Raw genomic sequence first — 22,927 nt, forward strand, 5'->3', positions numbered from 1 at the left:
CAATGTTGCTAGTTCAGACATTAATTTTAAAAGTAAGAACTTATGGCCCATGATCACGTCTGACCCATGCCTGGGCCTGGAAGATACTGCCCTTATGAGTTGCTACACTAGGGGTAGAAATATTAAGGATATTGTAATGAAAACAGATGTTACTGAACTACATCAGCAGTCTAGTGAACAGTTTCTTAGACCTAGAAAAGGATGTTTTAGATGTCTTGGCTGTACGGCCTGTCGATCTATGTCGACAGGTCCATCATTTGTGCACCCCAGGTCGGGGAAGAAGTTCTTTATTCAACATCGGGTAACGTGCACTACGAAATTTATTGTATATCTGCTGACCTGTCCGTGCTCGCTCAGTTATGTGGGCAAAACTGAGAGAACACTACGTGACAGACTAGCAGGACACAGGTCCTCCATTAAAGCAGCATATGAGAAAGGGGGAAGTGACCAGCCGCTGGCTCGACATTTTTTCGAAGCCAAACACAATGTGGCATCATTGAGAAGCATGATCATTGATCATGTACCTGCCTCTCTGAGGAGGGGTGATCGGGGACTTAAACTACTTAGAAGCGAAGCCTGTTGGATACAAAGGCTGGGGACGTTGTCACCCGGCGGATTAAATGAAGCGCACGGTTTACATTGCTTCTTATAATAAATTCCCCTGTAATATGATGTCTATACATTTGAGTATGATATGCCGGCTGGTATGCTGCTAACAACATGCTTTTTCTGTATGCTTTGTCTGTAGGCTAGTTGTGCGCTTTCATATTCGTCCACTTTTGATAAGATTTTGTGATTTTATCTTTGCTATTCCGATTTACTACTTATATTATGCCTTTTTCATGTGATATGTGTGTATTTTTCTTGCATTTTTGTATTTTTTGTATTTTTACGTATATTTGTATATGGAAGGTCTCCTAGGTGACCCGTATTGATATGGTAGCAGGATGTGACGTATCGCTGGGAGCCTGTACGCGGCGGGTTGCCGTGGATACGCGGCGGGTTGCCGTGGTGACAGGACTCAGTTGATGACGCGCTTCCGTGGCGCCATCCAGTACGAAGCGTCCCGGACGTCCTCGTGCACTGGGATCTGGGGTATGTATAAATTTGTGTCACTTGCATTGTATTTTTATCCTGATGACGGGGCAGAAATAAAGAGCTCCGAAACGTTGATAATTACTCCGGTTGTATGATCGATTTATTTGAGCGAGTGCCGCCAAGGAAGTGTGTATTGTGGAACCCCAGCCAGGGTGACCAGGAGGGCACCGCCGCAGCCGTATTGGACGAGGAGTGCTGGCCTCACCTGTGTCGTTATATATATATATACACACACACATACATATACATATGTATCTATACACATGCCTGGCGCCGCTGCCCACAAACCATTTCCCTGGTTGTCCAGCGGGAGTGGGTGTCGGACCAGTCATCCGCTTGTCAGCGCTCCGCCCCGCTGAACTGCTGCAGCTGCAATGCCCCCGCAAGCGTGATCTTACGCGCTCCCAGCGTGGAGCGTGATACCATGTCAGGTCCCTGGCGTGCGGTGGCGGGGGGCCGCTGCTGGTCCCCACCCATGAGTGGCGATGCAGCTCCGGACCCGGGTAATGGAGCCTGCAGCACAGGGGTCATTACAGACCCCCAGTGCTGCTGCTCTGTCACTGACAGCAGTCAGTGTAAAAGAAAAGTAAAAAATAAAATATAAAAATGAAATAAAAATAAAATAGCAGCCCCTCTAGTAGGTGCATCTGGCTCCTGCCAGCACCCGAAAAAACTGAACTTCCTGGCCTGGAGGCAGGGTAGAGGGGAAAAGCCCGACTGCCTGGGAGGCAGTTCAAGTTTAACCTCTAGGGTGCTGGTGCTCACTCCCACTACCCACTGTAAAGCTGTGGCCCCTGATTAGGGATGGCCCCAAAATGTCCGGGATTTCAATCCCGGGTTTGGAGTATTCAATCCCGGGATTTCAGGATTAGACTGAGCACTCTCTCAGGCACTGCCCGGCTGTCCCCAACCGGGCGTGCGGCCTGCGCAGCGTGATTAGGTCACAGGTCACGCTGCGCAGGCCGTAACACTAGACCCCCACCGTCGGAACTCGCTCGCCGCCGGACCTCCCCCAGCCGCCTGTCTCCTCCCCAAAAAGTAAGTGTGTGGCCCCGGCACCTGCTTGCCGCCAGGCCACCCACGTCATACCCGCCGCCTGTCCCCCTCCCCAAAAGTCAGTTAGTGTGGGGGGCACAGGGGCAATTTTATTTTAGGCATGCCAATCCCGGGATTGAGAATTTTTCAGGATTGAAAAGCAATTCCCGGGATTGGCATCCCTACCCCCCTGATGTCTCCCGAGGGAGAAAGTACACAAACTTGGAAACCAAATAACGTACCCGTATATTTTTGGATTGTGGGAGGAAACCGGCGTAAACCCACACAAACACAGGGAGACTATATGAACTCCGCATAGTTAGGGCCATGTTGGGAATATAAATCTATGTATACACACTAACTATACAGTCATTATACTGTATGAACACAAACCTCTATAAAAAGGGGTAAGGGATTTCTGCACTAGCTTTCGCTTTGCATTGTTGTAGGAGAGTGGTAGGGCAATACAGAAGCTACCAGAATATGGGATAAATGATTGGTAAAAGAAAGGGGGCTTTTCTGATATTTTAGTAATACTTACTTGTTCTTGTGTTTGGCTCCACTGATGTGAGCCTGATACTGTTCTATAGAATTCACAACTATATTGCATGTATCACAGGAGAATCCATTTCCAGCTGGAAAAAAAAGGAACAACAAGTAATTGATATGATCAGCATTCTTGATATTATTAAAAGAAAACAATGCTAATAAATTATACAACCCTTCTCAAACACATCTATTACTGAAAAATCACCACAATCATGCACATAACTAGTTGTCCTGGATTTAGTACAACTAGTGTTCATACTAGGATCTTTTAGAACCCTGCCAAAACAGCATGCCAATGCCATCATCAGGTAAATAGATGCCATTTATTTACATTAAGGCCCTTATTTAGATCTGATATGCAGTACAAATTTGTTCCCAAAATGGGCAAAACCATATGCACTGCAGGTGGGGTAGATGTAAAATGTACAGAGAGAGTTACATTCAGGTGAGTTATTATGTTTCTGTGCAGAGTAAATACGGACTGCATTATTTTTACACTGCAATTTCGATTTCGGGCTAATTAATTAGCCTTGGCGATCAATTAGCATCTAGATATTAAATAAACACATACTGTTCTGTAATCATTTACATCAGCATTTTCTAGTGCTATCAGTTGGCATAGAGGTACACTGCCCTCTTGCAAAGATCAGCAAATGTATGTGAAATTGACTTGTGGACTGTTGCTCAAAGTTTAGAGTATATCCCTCGGTTTACAATGATTTTTACGGAATCTGTGTAGAAACTCAAGAGGAACAGCCCTGTAAAAAAAATGCCAATTAATTGCATTATCAATTTATATTTGACAATTTAACAATGCTTTGAATATGCTTGATATGAAACACATGGCATTCAACTATGCCCCTACTATAAAGCCTGCCAATCCCTCAATTTTCAGCACCCCTAGGCCAACAGTTCGGCAGTATGAACGGTCTAGTGGTTTGCATTACTGCCTCACAGCACTGAGGTCATAGGTTCGATTCCCACTATGGCCCTAACTGTGCGGAGTTTGTATATTATCCCCGTAGTTGCGTGGGTTTCCTCCGGGTACTCCGGTTTCATCCCACAATCCAAAAATATTCTGGTAGGTTAATTGGCTCCCACCAAAAATGTACCCTAGAATGTCTGTGTGTGTGTACATGTGGTAGGGAATATAGATTGTAAGCTCCACTGGGGCAGGGACAGATGTGAATGTGTGCGCTTTATAAGAAACTGTTAATAAACAAACAGTTTCTTTTTGGGAAATTTAGAGAGAAATATTAAATAAAGTAAATTGCACTTTTGTCATCCTTGGAAACGGTTATGTAGTGAGGCACAGGTTTCACTTCTGTTTGTACACGTTATAATTGGAAGCCACAAGAATTTGTTGTGCCTAGGGTTGGTAGTCCAGGGCCTATTCAGATTTTTTAGGGTTAAAGCAATAGACAAAACAAGTTCTATTGGCTACCAACCATAAATGCATCGTTAGTAAAAAATCTCGGGCATCTCGGGCATTGAATGCACTAAAAAATCGGGTGCGATCAACCGACGAGATGCACGCTTCGGGCTCGGTGGCTCGCTGCGCTCGCCACACTTTCTATTCTCAGCTCCACGCCGACGTGGATAGTGGGGGTATGAAAAGGTCGTAGGACGCGTACCGCCGCCCCTCGCGGGCTCGCTGCGCTCGCCACGCTTCGGGTTGATGTTGATCGTGGGGTGGCGTTAACAATTCGGGTGGCCATTATTCACTTCAGGGTGCCCATTTGGCCTCTGTGGCCCATTTAACATTGTTTCCTATGGAAAAATTGGGTCAATTGAGGCATTGAACAGGAAAATCGGGTCAATTGAGACATTTAACATTGTTCCCTATGGGAAATCTCGGGCATCTCGTCGGTCGCATCGCAACTGATTTTTTAGTGCATTCAATGCCCGAGATGGCCGAGATGGGCGCCCTTCTAAGTAAAGAGTACCGAAAATTCAGCAGTATTTTTCATTTATTTATACCAATATGCTATCCTTTATATCAGTGGTGTCAAACTCATGGCCTTCCATAGTGTTCACTCTAGAAATTTTTTAGGGCAGGGTGCTGACCACAGGAAGGGCACATTTTTCAATCGCGAGGGCACATTTTTCAATCGCGAGGGCACATTTTAATTTAAAAGGTCAAAATGGTGACACCTGAGCTACAAACAATCAGCACGTTTATGCTACAGTATATAATCCACCTTGTGACACCTGAGCATAACACCATCAGCACATTTATGCTATATAACCACCTTGTGACACCTAAGCTTCACACCATCAGCACATTTATGTTATATAACCATCTTGTGACACCTGAGCGTCACACCATCAGCACATTTGTGTTATATAATCCATCCTGTGACACCTGAGCGTCACACCATCAGCACATTTATGCTATATATCCATCTTGTGACACCTGAGCGTCACACCATCGGCACATTTATGCTATATAATCCATCTTGTGACACCTGAGCGTCAGACCATCAGCACATTTATGCTATATAATCCATCTTGTGACACCTGAGCGTCAGACCATCAGCACATTTATGCTATATAACCATCTTGTGACACCTGAGCGTCACACCATCAGCACATTTATGCTATATAATCATCTTGTGACACCTGAGCGTCACACCATCAGCACATTTATGCTATATAATCCATCCTGTGACACCTGAGCGTCACACCATCAGCACATTTATGCTATATAACCCATCTTGTGACACCTGAGCGTCACACCATCAGCACATTTATGCTATATAACCATCTTGTGACACCTGAGCGTCACACCATCAGCACATTTATGCTATATAACCATCTTGTGACACCTGAGCGTCACACCATCAGCACATTTATGCTATATAACCATGTTGTGACACCTGAGCGTCACACCATCAGCACATTTATGCTATATAATCCATCTTGTGACACCTGAGCGTCACCATCAGTACATTTATGTTATATAACCATCTTGTGACACCTGAGCGTCACACCATCAGCACATTTATGCTATATAATCCATCCTGTGACACCTGAGCGTCACACCATCAGCACATTTATGCTACATAACCCATCTTGTGACACCTGAGCGTCACACCATCAGCACATTTATGCTACATAATCCATCTTGTGACACCTGAGCGTCACACCATCAGCACATTTATGCTATATAATCCATCCTGTGACACCTGAGCGTCACACCATCAGCACATTTATGCTATATAACCATCTTGTGACACCTGAGAGCGTCACACCATCAGCACATTTATGCTATATAATCCATCCTGTGGCACCTGAGCGTCACACCATCAGCACATTTATGCTATATAATCCATCCTGTGACACCTGAGTGTCACACCATCAGCACATTTATGCTATATAACCATCTTGTGACACCTGAGCGTCACACCATCAGCACATTTATGCTATATAACCATCTTGTGACACCTGAGAGCGTCACACCATCAGCACATTTATGCTATATAATCCATCCTCTGGCACCTGAGCGTCACACCATCAGCACATTTATGCTATATAATCATCTTGTGACACCTGAGCGTCACACCATCAGCACATTTATGCTATATAATCCATCCTGTGACACCTGAGCGTCACACCATCAGCACATTTATGCTATATAACCCATCTTGTGACACCTGAGCGTCACACCATCAGCACATTTATGCTATATAACCATCTTGTGACACCTGAGCGTCACACCATCAGCACATTTATGCTATATAACCATCTTGTGACACCTGAGCGTCACACCATCAGCACATTTATGCTATATAACCATCTTGTGACACCTGAGCGTCACACCATCAGCACATTTATGCTATATAACCATCTTGTGACACCTGAGAGCGTCACACCATCAGCACATTTATGCTATATAAACCATCTTGAGACACCTGAGAGCGTCACACCATCAGCACATTTATGCTATATAACCCATCTTGTGACACCTGAGCGTCAGACCATCAGCACATTTATGCTATATAATCCATCTTGTGACACCTGAGCGTCACACCATCAGCACATTTATGCTATATAACCATCTTGTGACACCTGAGCGTCAGACCATCAGCACATTTATGCTATATAAACCATCTTGAGACACCTGAGAGCGTCACGCCATCAGCACATTTATGCTATATAACCCATCTTGTGACACCTGAGCGTCAGACCATCAGCACATTTATGCTATATAATCCATCTTGTGACACCTGAGCGTCACACCATCAGCACATTTATGCTATATAACCATCTTGTGACACCTGAGCGTCACACCATCAGCACATTTATGCTATATAACCATCTTGTGACACCTGAGCGTCACACCATCAGCACATTTATGCTATATAACCATCTTGTGACACCTGAGCGTCACACCATCAGCACATTTATGCTATATAATCCATCCTGTGACACCTGAGAGTCACACCATCAGCACATAAACCATTATGCTATATAAACCATTTTGTGACAACTGCGCTTCAAACATCAGCACATCATTTATGCCATAAATGTGTTGATTCTTTAAAGGTCAGGTGTGACAAGATGATTTTAAACCATCTGATCACACCTGAGCTTCAAACTATCAGCACATTTATGCTAAAAAACCATCTTGTGACAGCAGAGCTTCAAATATCACCACATTTATGCTATATAATATAAACCATCTTAATATCACACCTGAGTTTCAAACCATCAGCCAAAGATGGCCATCGGTGCAGACGCTATCGATGGTTTATTTCGATGACAATTCTGCTCCCAGCCATCGATGTTAGTAAACTATCTGATGGATAACCATCGATAGTTTTAGCTACCAATGGTCATTCCTTATATATGACTGAATGGGCCCTGGGCCGATCAAAACCCGGGGGCGGGACTTCCGAGTGGCGGAGCTATGCTCCGTGTCCCGGCACCTTGTTAAAAAAAAAGAAGGACCATCGGTTCTCATTTGCCATCGATGTAGGGAAACCATCTAGTTCTCCCACATCGACGGCAAAAGTATTCAACATCAGCAATAAACATCAATGATTTCAAATCATCGATGGCCATCCCTACCATCAGCACATTTATGCTATAAAACCCATCTTATCACACCTGAGCTTCAAACATCAGCACATTTTAGGCTATATAACCATCTCTTGCGACACCTGAACTTCAAACCATCACTCTGCAAAGTCATTTATGTAATGTATGGATCACTGGACACTAAGTAGGTTGACAGTTGTTAGATTGATATGCAGGAAGGTCGACATGGATCAAGGTGAATATGACATTACGGTCGACACAATCTATAGCACAACATATTAAAGTAGATCGACAGTAAAAGGTCAACATGGGGTTTTTCACATTTTTTTAATACGAATGTCAGCAGTGTCGACATGGAGGAGGGGAGGGTGGGGGTAGTACCGCGTCCACGCCCTAGTGGATGGTAGGGCATGAAATACCACTTGTCAGCACATGTGTCGGCTCAAAAAACTGTGAAAAACACCATGTCGACCCAGTGCATGTTGACCCAGGGACTGCATATCATTTATTAAAATGACATTTTTTAAATCATAGCAAATAATTTAATTAAACACTCAATAAATCACTCCAAAACAATGAAACAGGCATTGTGATAGTGCAGGCCCCCCACCCCACCAATAACAGGCATTGTGATAGTGCAGGACCCCCACCCCACCCCACCAATAACAGGCGTTGTGATAGTGCAGGACCCCCACACCCCACCAATATCACAATGCCTGTTATTGGTGGGGTGGGGGTCCTGCACTATCACAACGCCTGTTATTGGTGGGGTGGGGGGGGGGGGGTCCTGCACTATCACAACGCCTGTTATTGGTGGGGTGGGGGGTCCTGCACTATCACAATGCCTGTTATTGGTGGGGTGGGTTGGGGTCCTGCACTATCACAATGCCTGTTATTGGTGGGGTGGGGGGGGGGGTCCTGCACTATCACAATGCCTGTTATTGGTGGGGTGGGGTGGGGGGTCCTGCACTATCACAATGCCTGTTATTGGTGGGGTGGGGTCCTGCACTATCACAATGCCTGTTATTGGTGGGGTGGGGGGGGTCCTGCACTATCACAATGCCTGTTAGTGCAGGACCCCCCCACCCCACCAATAACAGGCATTGTGATAGTGCAGGATCCCCCACCCCACCCCACCAATAACAGGCATTGTGATATTGGTGGGGTGGGGGGGTCCTGCACTATCACAATGCCTGTTATTGGTGGGGTGGGGGGGTCCTGCACTAACAGGCATTGTGATAGTGCAGGACCCCCCCCCACCCCACCAATAACAGGCATTGTGATAGTGCAGGACCCCAACCCACCAATATCACAATGCCTGTTATTGGTGGGGTGGGGGGGGGGTCCTGCACTATCACAATGCCTGTTATTGGTGGGGTGGGGGGGTCCTGCACTATCACAATGCCTGTTATTGGTGGGGTGGGGGGTCCTGCACTATCACAATGCCTGTTATTGGTGGGGTCCTGCACTAACAGGCATTGTGATGGTGGGGTGGGGGGGTCCTGCACTAACAGGCATTGTGATAGTGCAGGACCCCCCCACCCCACCAATAACAGGCATTGTGATAGTGCAGGACCCCCACCCCACCAATATCACAATGCCTGTTAGTGCAGGACCCCCCACCCCACCAATAACAGGCATTGTGATAGTGCAGGACCCCCACGCCACCAATAACAAGCATTGTGATATTGGTGGGGTGGGGTGGTCCTGCGCTATCACAATGCCTGTTATTGGTGGGGTGGGGGGGTCCTGCGCTATCACAATGCGCAGGACCCCCCCCACCAATAACAGGCATTGTGATAGCGCAGGACCCACTACCCCAAAAAAAAAAAAAACCAGTAATATGCCCCCAAAAAATACCTACAGAGTGCTTAAATCAGGAGGGAGGCGGCATGCTGCTTGTATTAGCCCTAACACGCCGCTCACCTCTTGCTACGTGAGCGGCATGTCAGCTTGGCAGGAGGGAGGAGGCATGCTGATTGTAAGAGCTGACTGCCGCTCACGTAGCAAGAGGTGAGCGGCATGTCAGCGCGACAGGGGGGACACAGTACACGCAGCTCAAGCTGCGTGTATCATTATGCAGGGCGCAGGGCGGGCGGGCAGAGCGGCCAGGGAGAGACAGTACACGCAGCTCAAGCTGCGTGTATAATTATACAGGGCGCAGCGCGGGCGGGCAGAGCGGCCAGGGAGAGACAGTACACCCAGCTCAAGCTGCGTGTATCATTATGCTGGGCGCAGGGCGGGCGGAGCGGCCGGGGAGAGACATTAAGATATTATTATGCAGGGCGCAGGGCGGGACAATAAGGGCAGGGCGGAATTGAGCATGTTTTAAAGGGGCAGGGCGCAGCGCCCTGCAAAAGAAGCCTAACGGGAACACTACTCCAGCTGTTGTGGAACTACACATCCAAGCATGCCCTGCCACAGATTTTATATTATGGATTGCTAAAACTGTAGCAGGGCATGCTGGAAAGTGTAGTTCCACAACAGCTGTAGAGCCATTAGTTTGACACCTCTGCTTTATATAGAAAACCATATTATTTGTTTAATGCTAATATATATTTGTTTCTAACTTTATCATAACTTCAAGAGTCCATTGTTGTTTGAGTCACTACTATATTGTGCAGTATTCAAATGTTTTCCCCGGCAGCCACTAGATGACGAACAATTGAGTTAATCAATTGTTGCTACGTTCTAGTGTGATCGGCTGCTGGTGCCGGCATTTCAGTTTGCCCCCATCACGGGTAAAAGCAAGACAATGTGACCTGTTTGAGCACTTAAGGGACTTTCCACATTGCGACAATTTGTTTGGTCAGGTTTAGCCGTACATAGACCATAATGAATTTGAGAAAATATAAATTAAATGTCACGCCACAATCTCATCACTTGTGTGAAATATAACAATTGAATACCACCCAAGACCTACATCTTATGTATATAAAGGCTATAGAAAAAACACACTAATCTTTTATGTGTATGTTCAAATCATTATACCAAGTAACTAATACTCCTTTTATACCAGCCCAAATAACCCGGGTTTTTGCACTAGAGCCTGCAAGAACCCAGGTTCACAGGCAGTGTAAATGGTCTAACTACTCAGGATTTCAACTCCACAAGGGCTCTGGTTTGAATATGGTTTCATCCGGGATCAGTGTAGTGTAAACGAGTAATCCGGTTGGTTAGGACCAGTTCACTACAATGGAAAAGCCAGCGCTGGGAGAGGCTCTTCTCTCCCAGCGCCGGCACATGCTTGGCCTCCGGTGAAGATGCCTGTCCAACATAATGCTAGATAGGGACTCCTGTGTAAAAGTGGTCATGAGCTGGGTCTAAAATCACAGTTTGATGGTGCAAAAGGTGTATTACACTGGCTGTATACATCACGAACTGCGCACAATCAGTAATATTCCAAACTTCAATAAGCAGGAAATCCTAGATGGAGATTCTCGGCATACACTTCTTTCCTCAGCACATGAGGATTATTGTCTTTTCTCAAGTTCCATACACATTATGCAATATTATACACTATTGACAATTCAGCACAACATTGTATAATGTGTCCACACAATGTTTGGTAAGTTGCACACTCCTGTGCATCTTATGAGACATCGTCTGATAGTCCTACATGCAGGCTTGGTGGTGAGAGTATTTTGTTTACATAAAAGATTTGATGCAATGTTTTAATACTGGGTATGCTCCGATAAATACTTGTTTGTATTATTAGTAATGTTGTCAGTAATATATCCACAATTCAGATTAGCTTTCAAATGTTTTTGAAAATGAATGATCCTGCATTCCAGTAATAAGAAAATATCAGCAATTTAACTTTGCGTGTAAAGCTTTTATACAACATATGAGCAGTAGGTTTCAGACAGTATTTAGATTTCCAGTAAGCTCAGACTGACAAGAATAGTGTGCAATATATTGAATTGTTCTTTTACCTACAGTAAATAGCTTTATTATGGCCTCATTCATGCGCATAGAGTAAAGGGTCCGTTCCCTCACTGGCAGCCAGCATTGATCATCATTCCGTCAGGAGACTAGGGAAATTAAACATGTTAAAAATTCTTGACTGATTTTGGTCAGGATTGGAGTATCATTTCCTTATCTGGCCATTACACCATTGGCCAGTGTGTACGAGTGATATATCTGAACAGCATCGTTTACAGACATATCATGCAGGCTGTGCAACACAGACGATGCTCAAAAGAGTTCAAGATAAATCAGTGCATCGTGCTGTGTGTGTACGGGCGATCCGCCAACCGCACTTACAGCCACACTGGAAGCCGCCGGTGATTGACAGGTCAGTGGGTGGCCGCATACAAATGCCTCCACCCATTTGAAATGTCATTCCAATTAAATTTGTAGGTGTGTGTGCCCGCTTTAATGTTTTTTCACAATCCAAAACCAAACTGGTCAGTTATATGGCTAATGGCAAAAATTAACACGTGTTTGTGTGTGTATATACTGCAAATGAGAATACAAGTTGTGACTGGAGCAAAGACTGATGTGAATGATGAAATATCCTAGCTCTGCTACAGTTTATATCAATAAACAAACAAAAGCTAAATAAATCCCATTTATAGGGGGAATAAGCAATTACCTGCACTAAATTACTGTGGCTAATGGATCAAGCTAGAGCTATCCAATTAGAAGCCAGCAACTGCTGTTAAATTTCCAATGATCAGCCACAGGAGACCATGTCTTGCGGCGATAACACATGGGTCCAGGGACTTCTCCTGTATCCCATGTTTTCTAGCCCAAAAAAAGGTGTTTTACCACATGGTAATAAAGGGCTATAATTGCATATGCTGAAAACATGCCTAAGCAATGCCAGCAAATGGCTACCTCCTGTGCAAATTTGATGAACGTGGGTTCATTTTTGTTCTTGAAACCTCTCTTGGCCATTTAGGTATGTTTTACACATCAGATGTTAGTGTTCCTAATTAAGGGGAGTACAAATTATTTTTATCGTCAAATTAATTTTTTTTTCTATCTCATATTCAGGAGCATAGCATCACTCAATAATGCAAGTGAAGTAAATTACTTTTTTTATTAGTGTCTACACTGTTTCGAGCCACTGGCTCTTCCTCAGGATGTCCTGAAGAATCGGCGTAGACACTAATAAAAGTCACTTTACTTAAAACTTGCTTTATGGCGTCCTGGAATGACGCGATGCTCCTGAATATCTATTGAAATGTGGAGTCCCCACAGGGAGTGAGCACCTGGGCAAGTACTTTGGCTGTTGCCAACATAGATTGCTGGACCAGATTGGACTAAGAAGGTTGAACATGCAGCTGTCTGAGGAGAATATCTTTAGTGTCTATGTACAGCACATGCTTCAGAGCTGTGTGAACGCAAGTACAGGCGATGCAGGGTCATATTCCATGTCTGACGGAAAAGGAGCACCTGTGCTGTAGTGAGGTGGTCTCATACATACAAAGTTTAGTGAGTGTCTATGCAACAGCAGGCAGAGTTGGACAAATGTTTTCAAGTGTGCCAAATATAGGCTGCTGCAAGGGAGCACACTTCCATTGACATTTTTGAATCAGCACACTACTTCAAAATCAGATTTTTTATCAGAGGAATTATACACCCATTGCTATACCTACATTTAAGCTAAGTGTTCTACGATTTATAGATAGGTGTATCTTATAAAAAAAAAAAAAGTGAACCTCTTTGTATTCAAATCTAAATATGCTTTTCTACATCTACAACGAACTTTGGGCTTATTCAGAGATGTATGAAACACTAATATTTATGAAGATGAGCGATTATTGGCACACTGGTAGTCACAATGCGCTAGGGTGGCCAATCCCGGGATCTGGCCTCTGGTTTCCAATCCCGGGATTAGACTGCGCAGTCTAATGCCGGGCAGCATCTGAGCTGGTGCTTTAATGGCTTCTCCCGTCCCGGGCAGTGCGGCTCTGCGCAGCTTGATGTCAGAGGTCACGCTGCGCAGGCCACACAACAGCCGCCTCGTCTCACTCCTGTGTGCACCGCGCTGACCTCCCGCCGCCTCCATGAGACCGCCCACCCACCGAGGCTGCCTGCATGATTCGCCTCTTCCCGGACCATCGCCCGACATCGACCCGCCCAGGCTGCATCATCCCACCTACATGCCCAGGCTGCATCCGCCCGGCCGCACCGCACCTGAAAATAAATATGCGGGCGGCCGGGGCGGGTTTTTGCATTAGGGAAACCAATCCCGGGATTGGACATTTTTTAATCCCGAATTCCAGGATTGAAAAAATGCACCGGGATTGGCATCCCTACAAGGCACACAAAAGGTAGAAAGGTAGTGTAGCTTGCTTTGCAAAGTTATTGTCAGTCAGGGAGTGTCATAAAAACTCTCAATAGATTTCCAGGGGGCTAGAGCATTAGCATATCTTCTTATATCCGCTGCTTACTGGGATTGTAGCTGTGAATGCATTAGCATGCAACTCTAAAGGCCCCCATACATTAGTCCGACTTGTCCTAAGGACAATTCGGACCTGATTTCCCCCTGCAGCTCCACGGGAGGGGGACACACGATTTGGCACTTAATGTGCCAAGTTTTGCAAATGATACATCGCATGAGATGTATCATTTGCAACTCCCGGGGAGCTGCAATGTGGAGCGAGCAGGGGGGCCGGGGACATCGAGGTGGCGGGCGGGGGATGCTGCAAGGCGGCTGGGGGGACGGACGCACGCTGCTAGTAGTGCAGACGCTGCGGGGGACACAGGCGGCAGTAACAGAGCCGGGTGGGGGAGCCGGGAGCTGTCAGTACTGAAAAAAAAAAAAAAAAAAGCCCATACAATGAATGGGCAGCCTGTGATTGGCTGAGCGCTCTCTCAGCCAATTGCTGACAGGCTGAGAGAGTGCTCAGCCAATCACAGGCTGCCCATTCATTGTATGGGTTGTTTTTTTTCAGTGCTGACAGCTCCCGACTCCCCCCGCCCGGCTCTGTCACTGCCGCCTGTGTTCCCCACAGCATCCGCACTACTAGCGGCGTGCCCCCCCCCCTACCCGGACTGAGCAGGACAGCTCCCTGCTCCGGCTCCCCCTGCCGCCCCCCTCCCTCGCCGGCGTCCTCAGAGTCCCCACGGCTGCACATAAGATTTATCTTATGTGCAGTCGGTCCGACGTCCCGACTCTGACCCGATGCGCACGGGACCGCGCATCGGGTCGGACCGGGTGTCAAAACCTGCGATTTGGTCCGATTTCACTGCCCGATCCAAATGGATCGGGTGAAATCGGGGCCAAATCGCATAGTGTATGGCAGCCTTTACAGGCACTCTATCTATTCTGATTAATATCTTACAAATGGCCAGCACCTATACTGAATAGGTCATACTTGCCTGGGCTCTTGCAATAACCAGAATACAAAGCAGAGATGGCACGCCGAGCCTTTACATGAAGTAATAACATGCCTTATTTTACCACAGTGGTTGGGAATCCCTGAAGAAAACTGACTAAAACGATGACTCAGTATTACTTTATGTAAAGACTTACAAAACCCCAGTAAATAATAAAAATAGCCAAAATATAAAACAGACACACTCCTACTCCAAAATGAATATCCCTTTATTAAAATCAAAATGAACCAGCAATACAGCATCCAAATGGTTAACAAATCATAATTAAAAAGACCAATTGGTAACATCACAATGGAGTAGAACAGATAGTGCCGATGGTTATGAATGTATTCATTAATGTTGACTAAGCTCAATAAAACACACTTTAAGCCAATCACAACTTTCATAATTATAGCCTAATCAGGATAATTGCTAAAACAAATTAATTTTGCAATTGAGGGGGTCAAAACAGACTTTCAGCAAATACAAGTGTAGGAGCAAACAATTAAGTAAATTTACCTTTGTGAATAAAACAGACATGCTTCCAAAGGCCAGAGACACCATTCCAGACAAAGGGGGTGATTCAGGTTGGTTTTCAAAAGGAAACTCCTAAAATGGACAAAACCATGTGCACTGCAGGTGGGGCAGATGTAACATGTTCTGAAAGAGTTATATTTGGGTGGGGTGTGTTCAAACTGAAATCTAAATTGCGTGGAAAAATTAAGCAACCCATATTTACTCTGCACAGAAACAAAATATCTCACCCAAATGTAACTGCACATGTAAGATCAGCCCCACCTGCAGTGCACATGGTTTTGTCCATTTAAGGAGGAGTTTGCTTATGCAAACCAACCTGAATCACCCCCAAAATTATTTTGATCAGAAAGAATTATATTCTACCACAAGCAGTTTCCAACAGCAGTTGTGAAAGAATGATGTATTGTGAACCTGCGTAACAGGGGTCAGCCTGATTGGCTGACAGATGTCACTTGGCAGCAAGAAGTTTTAGTGAAAAAAAACCAAACACATGTATTTGTGCCACTGCGACCCACCTGGATGCTAAAATTCCTTTACAAGGAAGAACTGATTGCACCAACCCAAGCTCTATAGGATATAACTTCAATTTTAAGAGATGGAGAGTAACAACTCAAGCTCTATTAAATGTTTGTAAGGTGGAGATGCTAGGACTATACAGTGCATACATGCAATATTACATATAAAAGCTATCTACAGTATTTCATAGGCAAATTCCCATTGAGAACTGATGCAAGAACTTTGCCAAGGTTAGCTGACAGTTTGTTACCAACTGGTTAAAATGACTGTAGAGGGCCAGAAGATAACAGAGGGTGGGGAATACAGCAAATGGTGAGATTATACAGAGACAGTTACCATTAGCAAGAGATAGCTATAGAGGTATGTATAGAGTGATAAATCAAGCTAGATGGATCATTTAGAGCTCAGGTTATACATATAGATACATAACTCACTGCCTGCAATATAGGTTGGCCAGATATGAGTGGAGCAGTCACACACACACACACACACAAGAACACAACAGTATTTCTGTCCAGGTGTGGTATGATGGCCCAACAGTCGGGATTCTAGCGGTCTAAGGTTTTATTCTCCCTCTATGATGGTCGTGGGACCCCCTCAAGAGAGAATCGCCGATGTCAGTCTTAAATCCTGACTGTCGGGCAGTCATTCAGCAACCTTTATTTCCTGTGTCTCACAAAACACCTGGTACCCTTACAGGTGGGGAGCTGGGGAGCGACAGTGAGGGATACGGAATGCTTCATCAGCACTCCTAACACATGGTCACTGTAGAGTATGTTTTGTTACTGCTAAGTGGAAGCTGGTAGGTCTTTAATAGAGCAAAGAAAGAACTGCACTGAGGTGAAGATATATACTACATGTGAAGGGTGTCACAAGGGGACGAGGAAAGATATGTTATCTAGGTGGCAATTCAGGGAATGTTTCACAGAGAGGAGGGTGACTGAGAAGGGGCATGGGCATACCTCCTATATAACATTTGCTGAAAATGTATAGACACCTCCTAAATATGCTCTTATCAGAATTGGAAGTTTCACGATGCTGAGTGCTATGAAAAATGCCCTTAGTTTACCTATGTTAAAGTAATTTAAAATATTTTAGTGCATAAAAAAAAAGGGAAAAAAACATAATTAGGCATTAACAAGCCTTAATTCATTTTGCTTTAAAAAAATCTCTAAGCCGGTGAAATCAAATGCAGCAGAGGCAGCCTCTTTGGTTTTTAGAACAGAGAGGGCCAATATAGTGAAGTAAATTTTCCTTCATTATCATTTTGGCTAAAAAAAATAAAAAAAAAGGCAGATTAAGGGGGCAGATTTACTAATGCTTCTAAAATAGAAAAGTAGTAGTGTTGCCCATAGCAACCAATCAGATCCGGTCTCATGTCCTGGAATGCATTAGAATTGGCCACAAGCTGACAGGCTGACAGGCTGCTTTGTTCAACACCTCCAATTGGCTGTTTCAGAAGCTTTAGCAAAACTAGCCCTGAGAGTGTGACAGAGAACCAGGCCATGGTAAGGTGTGCCAAGACAGAGGGCAGGCTATATGCAGATCTAGGTCGAGATGGGGGGGGGGGGGGGGGGAGGCATTATCTTAAAGCAGTGGTATAAAACTTGGAGTGAGCAACATAATACTTTGACATATACCCGACCACGAATTACCCCACTTGTATCTGCATTTAGCAGTAGTATCAGTCATTTTAAGTAATCTACTTTGTCACTACTTTCACCCTACCCACAGCGAATGACCACCCTTTTTTATAATCCGTATCGATATATATTAGTTCACATTCTGTAACAGTGTTTTAAACAGAAAAAGCTTCAACATTTCTACTACATAAAAGAAGTCTAATTGAGCAAACAGTAAATATAGAATGCCTCCTACAAAAGCAGATGTCATGTCTTCACATATTACACAGTGACTTTCTCAGAATCAGGCTCAGCATGGGACTCACTTGATCCAGAGCCTGGCGTTAGTGGCTTGAGCGGAGTAGTTTGCGGCAGCGTGTTCCCGGAGCTGGTGTATATAGTCATGAGCTTGTTTTTCGTTTCATGCTTCTTGTGTTTCTTGCCCATATAATGCTGCTCAGCCATATGAGGGTTGTTGAAGGTGGCTTTGCACAAGCTGCAAAACTGGTCGGGGTCTGACTGATCTGCGCTTCCAGGAGTTCTTGGTGCAGATGATGGTTGCACACGAGTAGCAGGCTTCTTAATTGCAGGCCCCACTACAGAAACACAACCATAAAGTATATACATATATAGAAGAGTCTGGTATAGTCACGCATACAACATTTGCTTTACCAAAGTGCCTGTATCGCTATACTAAAAGGCTTACAATATAGGGGCATTCACAAAGGAGTTAATTTTAAAGGACCTAAGAGTCATTATATCAAGGATAATCGTTGCAGTCCATTGTACTGTGTGAACCACCTCTCTTATACCAGGTTTATTTTCTAAGTCAGACTATAAGGTTACTCCAACAAAACCTACACCTGCTAGATATGTATGTTGCAGAGGTCACTTTACTTGCCTCATTGGCATAGGTCAGGCATGTCCAAACTATGGCCCTCCAGCTGTTGTGAAACTACAAGTCGCTTCATGCCTTGCTACAGTTTTGCTATAAGGGGATGCAAATCATACTGGGATGTGGAGTTTCACAACAGCTGGAGGGTCAGTTTGACATGCCTGGCATAAGTGATTAACATTTTTCAGAGCTAATGTGAACAGTAATTTCTTTGGTTGCTCAGTAATAGTGTGTACACACGGTGCGATATGGCTTCTGATGTTGCCGATATAGTGAACATCGGAAGCCATATCGCATTCTGATTGTGTGGTTTTTTTAGGGCTTGCGAGCCTGATGCGCTGCCGATGGGCAAATCGGCAGCCAAATAGAGAGGGCAGGAAATACTATATAAAGCAGACTTGCACTATATAGTCTAAATTGTGTCACTCCATGCATGCCGTGCTTTGCGAGTCCCGATCCGATCAAATCGGGACTCGCATAAAAAGGTGTGTACACACCTTTAGTCTGACCACACTAAATGACCATCCAGATCTCCTCTGACAATCAGGACAGTGGCAGGTACACTATTCCAATCATAATTCACATTGAGTATCCTGAGGTTATAGACTTATACCACTTATTTTCTTCTGGTCATATTAAAGGTTTTAATAAATTTTGCCTTATGTGATAATTACTCATTATTTTAATGACCCCCCCCTCAAACATGTAACATTTTATTTTTACTAATTTTTGCAGATACCATTTTCCAGCTACAATAATGTACAAATTCAAATAAAGTTAATAAAAGCTAAGAAATACAATTAGGACTAGGAAGTTCACTTGCATAAATCCTAGCCACCCCGATGAAAAAATATCCCAAGACTGTTTTGTATATTTAAGCGGGTTTTTCTATAGGGACAGTTATTTTAAATCATACCTATTTTGGTACATATATGTTAGTTGGGCGCCCACTATAGTTTGTACGCTCATACCCCCACTATCCATGTCGGCATGGAGTTGATTCTATATAGCGCGGCGAGCGCAGCGAGCCAGAAGCGTGGCGGAAAACTAAGCAAATAGCTTAGTGGGCATCCAACTAACATAAGTACCCCTATTTTATTAGAATTATTAGATGTAATTATTGAATCAATTACTCCCAATTTGTTACCCCAACGGTTTCAGTGTTTTAAAAACATGTATAAAACCATTTATGATTGTTACCTTCCAAAGCTGGACCCTGTTCCTTTAGCTTCAAGTTCTTTGAATGAGGTTTCCCTTCATAGTGAGACATAGCAACAACCGGAGAGGAGAAGGACATGTTGCAGACTGGGCAGTACTTGTTCCTATCTACCTCAGCATCAGCCGCCTGCACATACAAAAGCAATCACCACTCAGTAAATGACATAACACATCTTATACATCTGTAATGTAGCACAACATTGTCTATCATAGGAATAACAGACCAGGTTCAATATTTTTTGGGCTGTTAGCTGTACATCTTATAACATATTTAGAGTTTATAAAGACAATTGCTTGTTAAAAGCAATATCAAGAAGTGTAGACCACTGCAAATGCCTAAGCAGCCAGCTGACCAAAAGTGTTAACCCTTTCAAGACCAACATATAGTCAGCCTCAACACCACCAGCACTAGTGGCAGATCCAATGGTGAGCCACTTTAAAATAAGAACATTAACATCGTTCAGCATTTGATGTAGATCATTTTTGAATATAAACAAAAAATATATAATTTAAACCAGACTGTTTGAATTGCAAAATTGTTTTTACTGAAAAAGGTCAACAGATTATCGCTTATATATTCTAATAACCCAATTTCCAAAGTGTTGGCCAATAACACCATAATCTTCAGCATATAACTGGTCTAATACTCCTGTTCTATAAACAATGTTTTACCCACGATTGGGTAGCATAAGAATATTACCGAAGCGGTATCTGGCTTCATCTTTTTTGCTGGGATGATATCCTCTCCTTGCTGGATAGAGATATAGCGGCGATATTTATTTGCATGTTTCTTGCTCTGGACAAAAACAAAAGTAAATATATATACACGTCACATGAAAACGACACCTGAAAGTAGCTTTTAATAAAAAACAAAGGAAATGTGAATTGGAAACAAACCTGGTAATGTGCAAGCTTCTGGGATTCGGAATTCAAAACAGCACTGCATACTTTACAGCTAGTGTCAGTGAAGAGGTGACTGTTCTCCCTGATTAAACGATCAACTGCAAAAAAAAAAAAAAATTACATTATTAACATAAAAGATAAATAAGCTTGGCCAAAAACATTACTTCTTTGCCCATTATTACAAAATTATCTTTCTAGAAAACTATATTTATCTTTTATTTGGCCACAGGTATATCTTTAAAATGTAAATTTCTTTACAAAATATGAATACAATGAAGCGAAAATACAACCTATTCATTTTCAGCATTTCACTCCCCTGATAATAGCTGGAAGTCTTATCTAAGGTGCCCATACAGGTTACAATTATTGTATTCAATATTGGATACAATATCGCATCTCGGTTTTGCGATGAGATGAGATCTAGTACAAAAAGTATTTGCTGCACCTACTTTTTGTACTAGATCTCATCTCATCGCAAAACCGAGATGCGATATTGTATCCAATATTGGATACAATAATTGTAACGTGTATGGGCACCTTTATCTAATAAATAGACTTAAAACATCCCCCGAAACAACCATGTAACTCGAAATTTGTCGACGAATCTTAACAAAAATGTAACATTAAATGTGTGGCCAACCGAAAGCCACATAGATTAATCAGATAATACCCCTTTCAGACATACGGCAAAATCCCAGGTTTTTGCACATGAACGCGCATCAACCCGGGATTTTGGTATTTCTGAAATGTCGAATGTCTAAAATACTTTGCACTTCACAATCCCTGAAACTAGTATCAGTTTGAAATCTAAGTGAGTGGAATAAAATTGCAGTATTCAATTCCTTCCAGCCATTCCAGCAGCTGTGTCCGGCCGCCATTGGTATTAAACCCTTTGAGTGCAAAGTGAATTTCTCAAGATAGGTGCAAAAATTGCCAAGCAAACATTTTATTTAATTCATTATAATTACATATATACTTTATTATTATTATTTTACAGAGCATTTTCTATTTTTTTTTTTTCACAAATGAGAGCATTTTTAGCAGATATTTTGCACATCTCAGAGATGTTAGCACTCAAAGGGTTAATGGTTTCTGCCTGCCCCCAAAACTGGCAAGATGAAATGAACGAAGAGTCACCTTTTACAGTGCTCAATTGGCACTTTGTGTAGTCCACATTAGTTTAGCCAGGGTTGCCTACCTGACCCTCTCCTTCAGGGAGAAAATACTCTGTTCCTGGACTTCCCTGGTAATGTATAATTGCATACCTCTCTCCAGGAGGGACACAATGCTCTGTTTCTGGACTTTCCTCTTAATTCATGATTGCCATCACCTGTGTTGAAGCACCTTTCTTATCAATTTACCAGTTTAAAACAGGTGAGGACAATCATATTAAGAGGGAAGTCCAGAAACAGAGCATTCTGTCCCTCCTGGAATGGGTAATGTTGGGAGGTATGTGATTGTAATCACTTGTGGGGAGCTAGGTAATTGTTAAGAAAGGTGTTTCACCACAGGTGCTGGCAATCATACATTACCAGGGAAGTCCAGGAACAGAGCATTTTCTCCCTCATGGAGAGGGTCAGGTAGGCAACCCTGGGTTTAGACAAGGCATTCCCAACCACGATCCTCAAGGCACACCAACAGTGCAGGTTTTAGTGATATCCAGGCTTCAGCACAGATGGATTAAGCAGAATCACTCAGGTATCAGAACAGATGTAACAAACTTCGGATTTATCGGCCCAAAGAGCCGAAATCCGGTGAAATCTGTTCAAAATCGCATAGTGTATGGGGGCCTTTAGTGTTCATTCTTGCATCCGCTATCTTTGAAAACCCATGGAGTTCCTCTTTCCTACCTGGGGTGTCGCTGTCTGCTGTGGTGTTTCTAGTACAGGTCTGGTTTGCATATCAGTGCTGATATACAGACCACACTGCTCGCATCGGATCGAGCTCTCAGCCAATCAGTGGCCGCCCAGTCTTTTGAATAGGATTTCTGCCTATTCTCCCACCGCGCCCCCGGTCTGTACTCTGCATCTGCGGTCCCCACCTGCCACTACATCTCCTGCCGCTCCCCCGGACCCCACCTGCTCCTGCCGCTTCCCGGACTGGTCCCTGTCAGCGAAGGAGTCGGGCAGGGGGAGCATGAGCAGGGAGCTTTTAATGCTCCAATCAGGTGGAGGGAGCA

The 22,927-nt window shown here is 44.0% G+C and overlaps 1 protein-coding gene across 6 annotated transcripts in view; it reads right to left on the reverse strand.

Annotated features, from left to right (window-relative positions):
* The window catches only part of ZNF346 (zinc finger protein 346), a 70,329-nt gene that overhangs the window by 40,157 nt on the left and 7,245 nt on the right, over positions 1 to 22,927 (reverse strand). For all 6 annotated transcript variants that reach the window (XR_014473390.1, XM_083182121.1, XM_083182123.1 and 3 more), the window contains exons 2-6: positions 20,743 to 20,846; positions 20,546 to 20,641; positions 19,828 to 19,972; positions 18,059 to 18,328; positions 2,675 to 2,768 (exon numbers count right to left, since the gene is read on the reverse strand). Coding sequence is in view for 5 of the 6 variants with exons in the window: in XM_083182121.1 (XP_083038247.1) it covers positions 2,675 to 2,768; positions 18,059 to 18,328; positions 19,828 to 19,972; positions 20,546 to 20,641; positions 20,743 to 20,846 (709 nt within the window). In the remaining variant the exon portion in view is untranslated. The remainder of the gene's footprint in view (positions 1 to 2,674; positions 2,769 to 18,058; positions 18,329 to 19,827; positions 19,973 to 20,545; positions 20,642 to 20,742; positions 20,847 to 22,927) is intronic.

Source organism: Crinia signifera, chromosome 4 (genome assembly GCF_055691185.1).
Source record: "Crinia signifera chromosome 4, ASM5569118v1, whole genome shotgun sequence".
Lineage (NCBI taxonomy): Eukaryota > Metazoa > Chordata > Amphibia > Anura > Myobatrachidae > Crinia > Crinia signifera.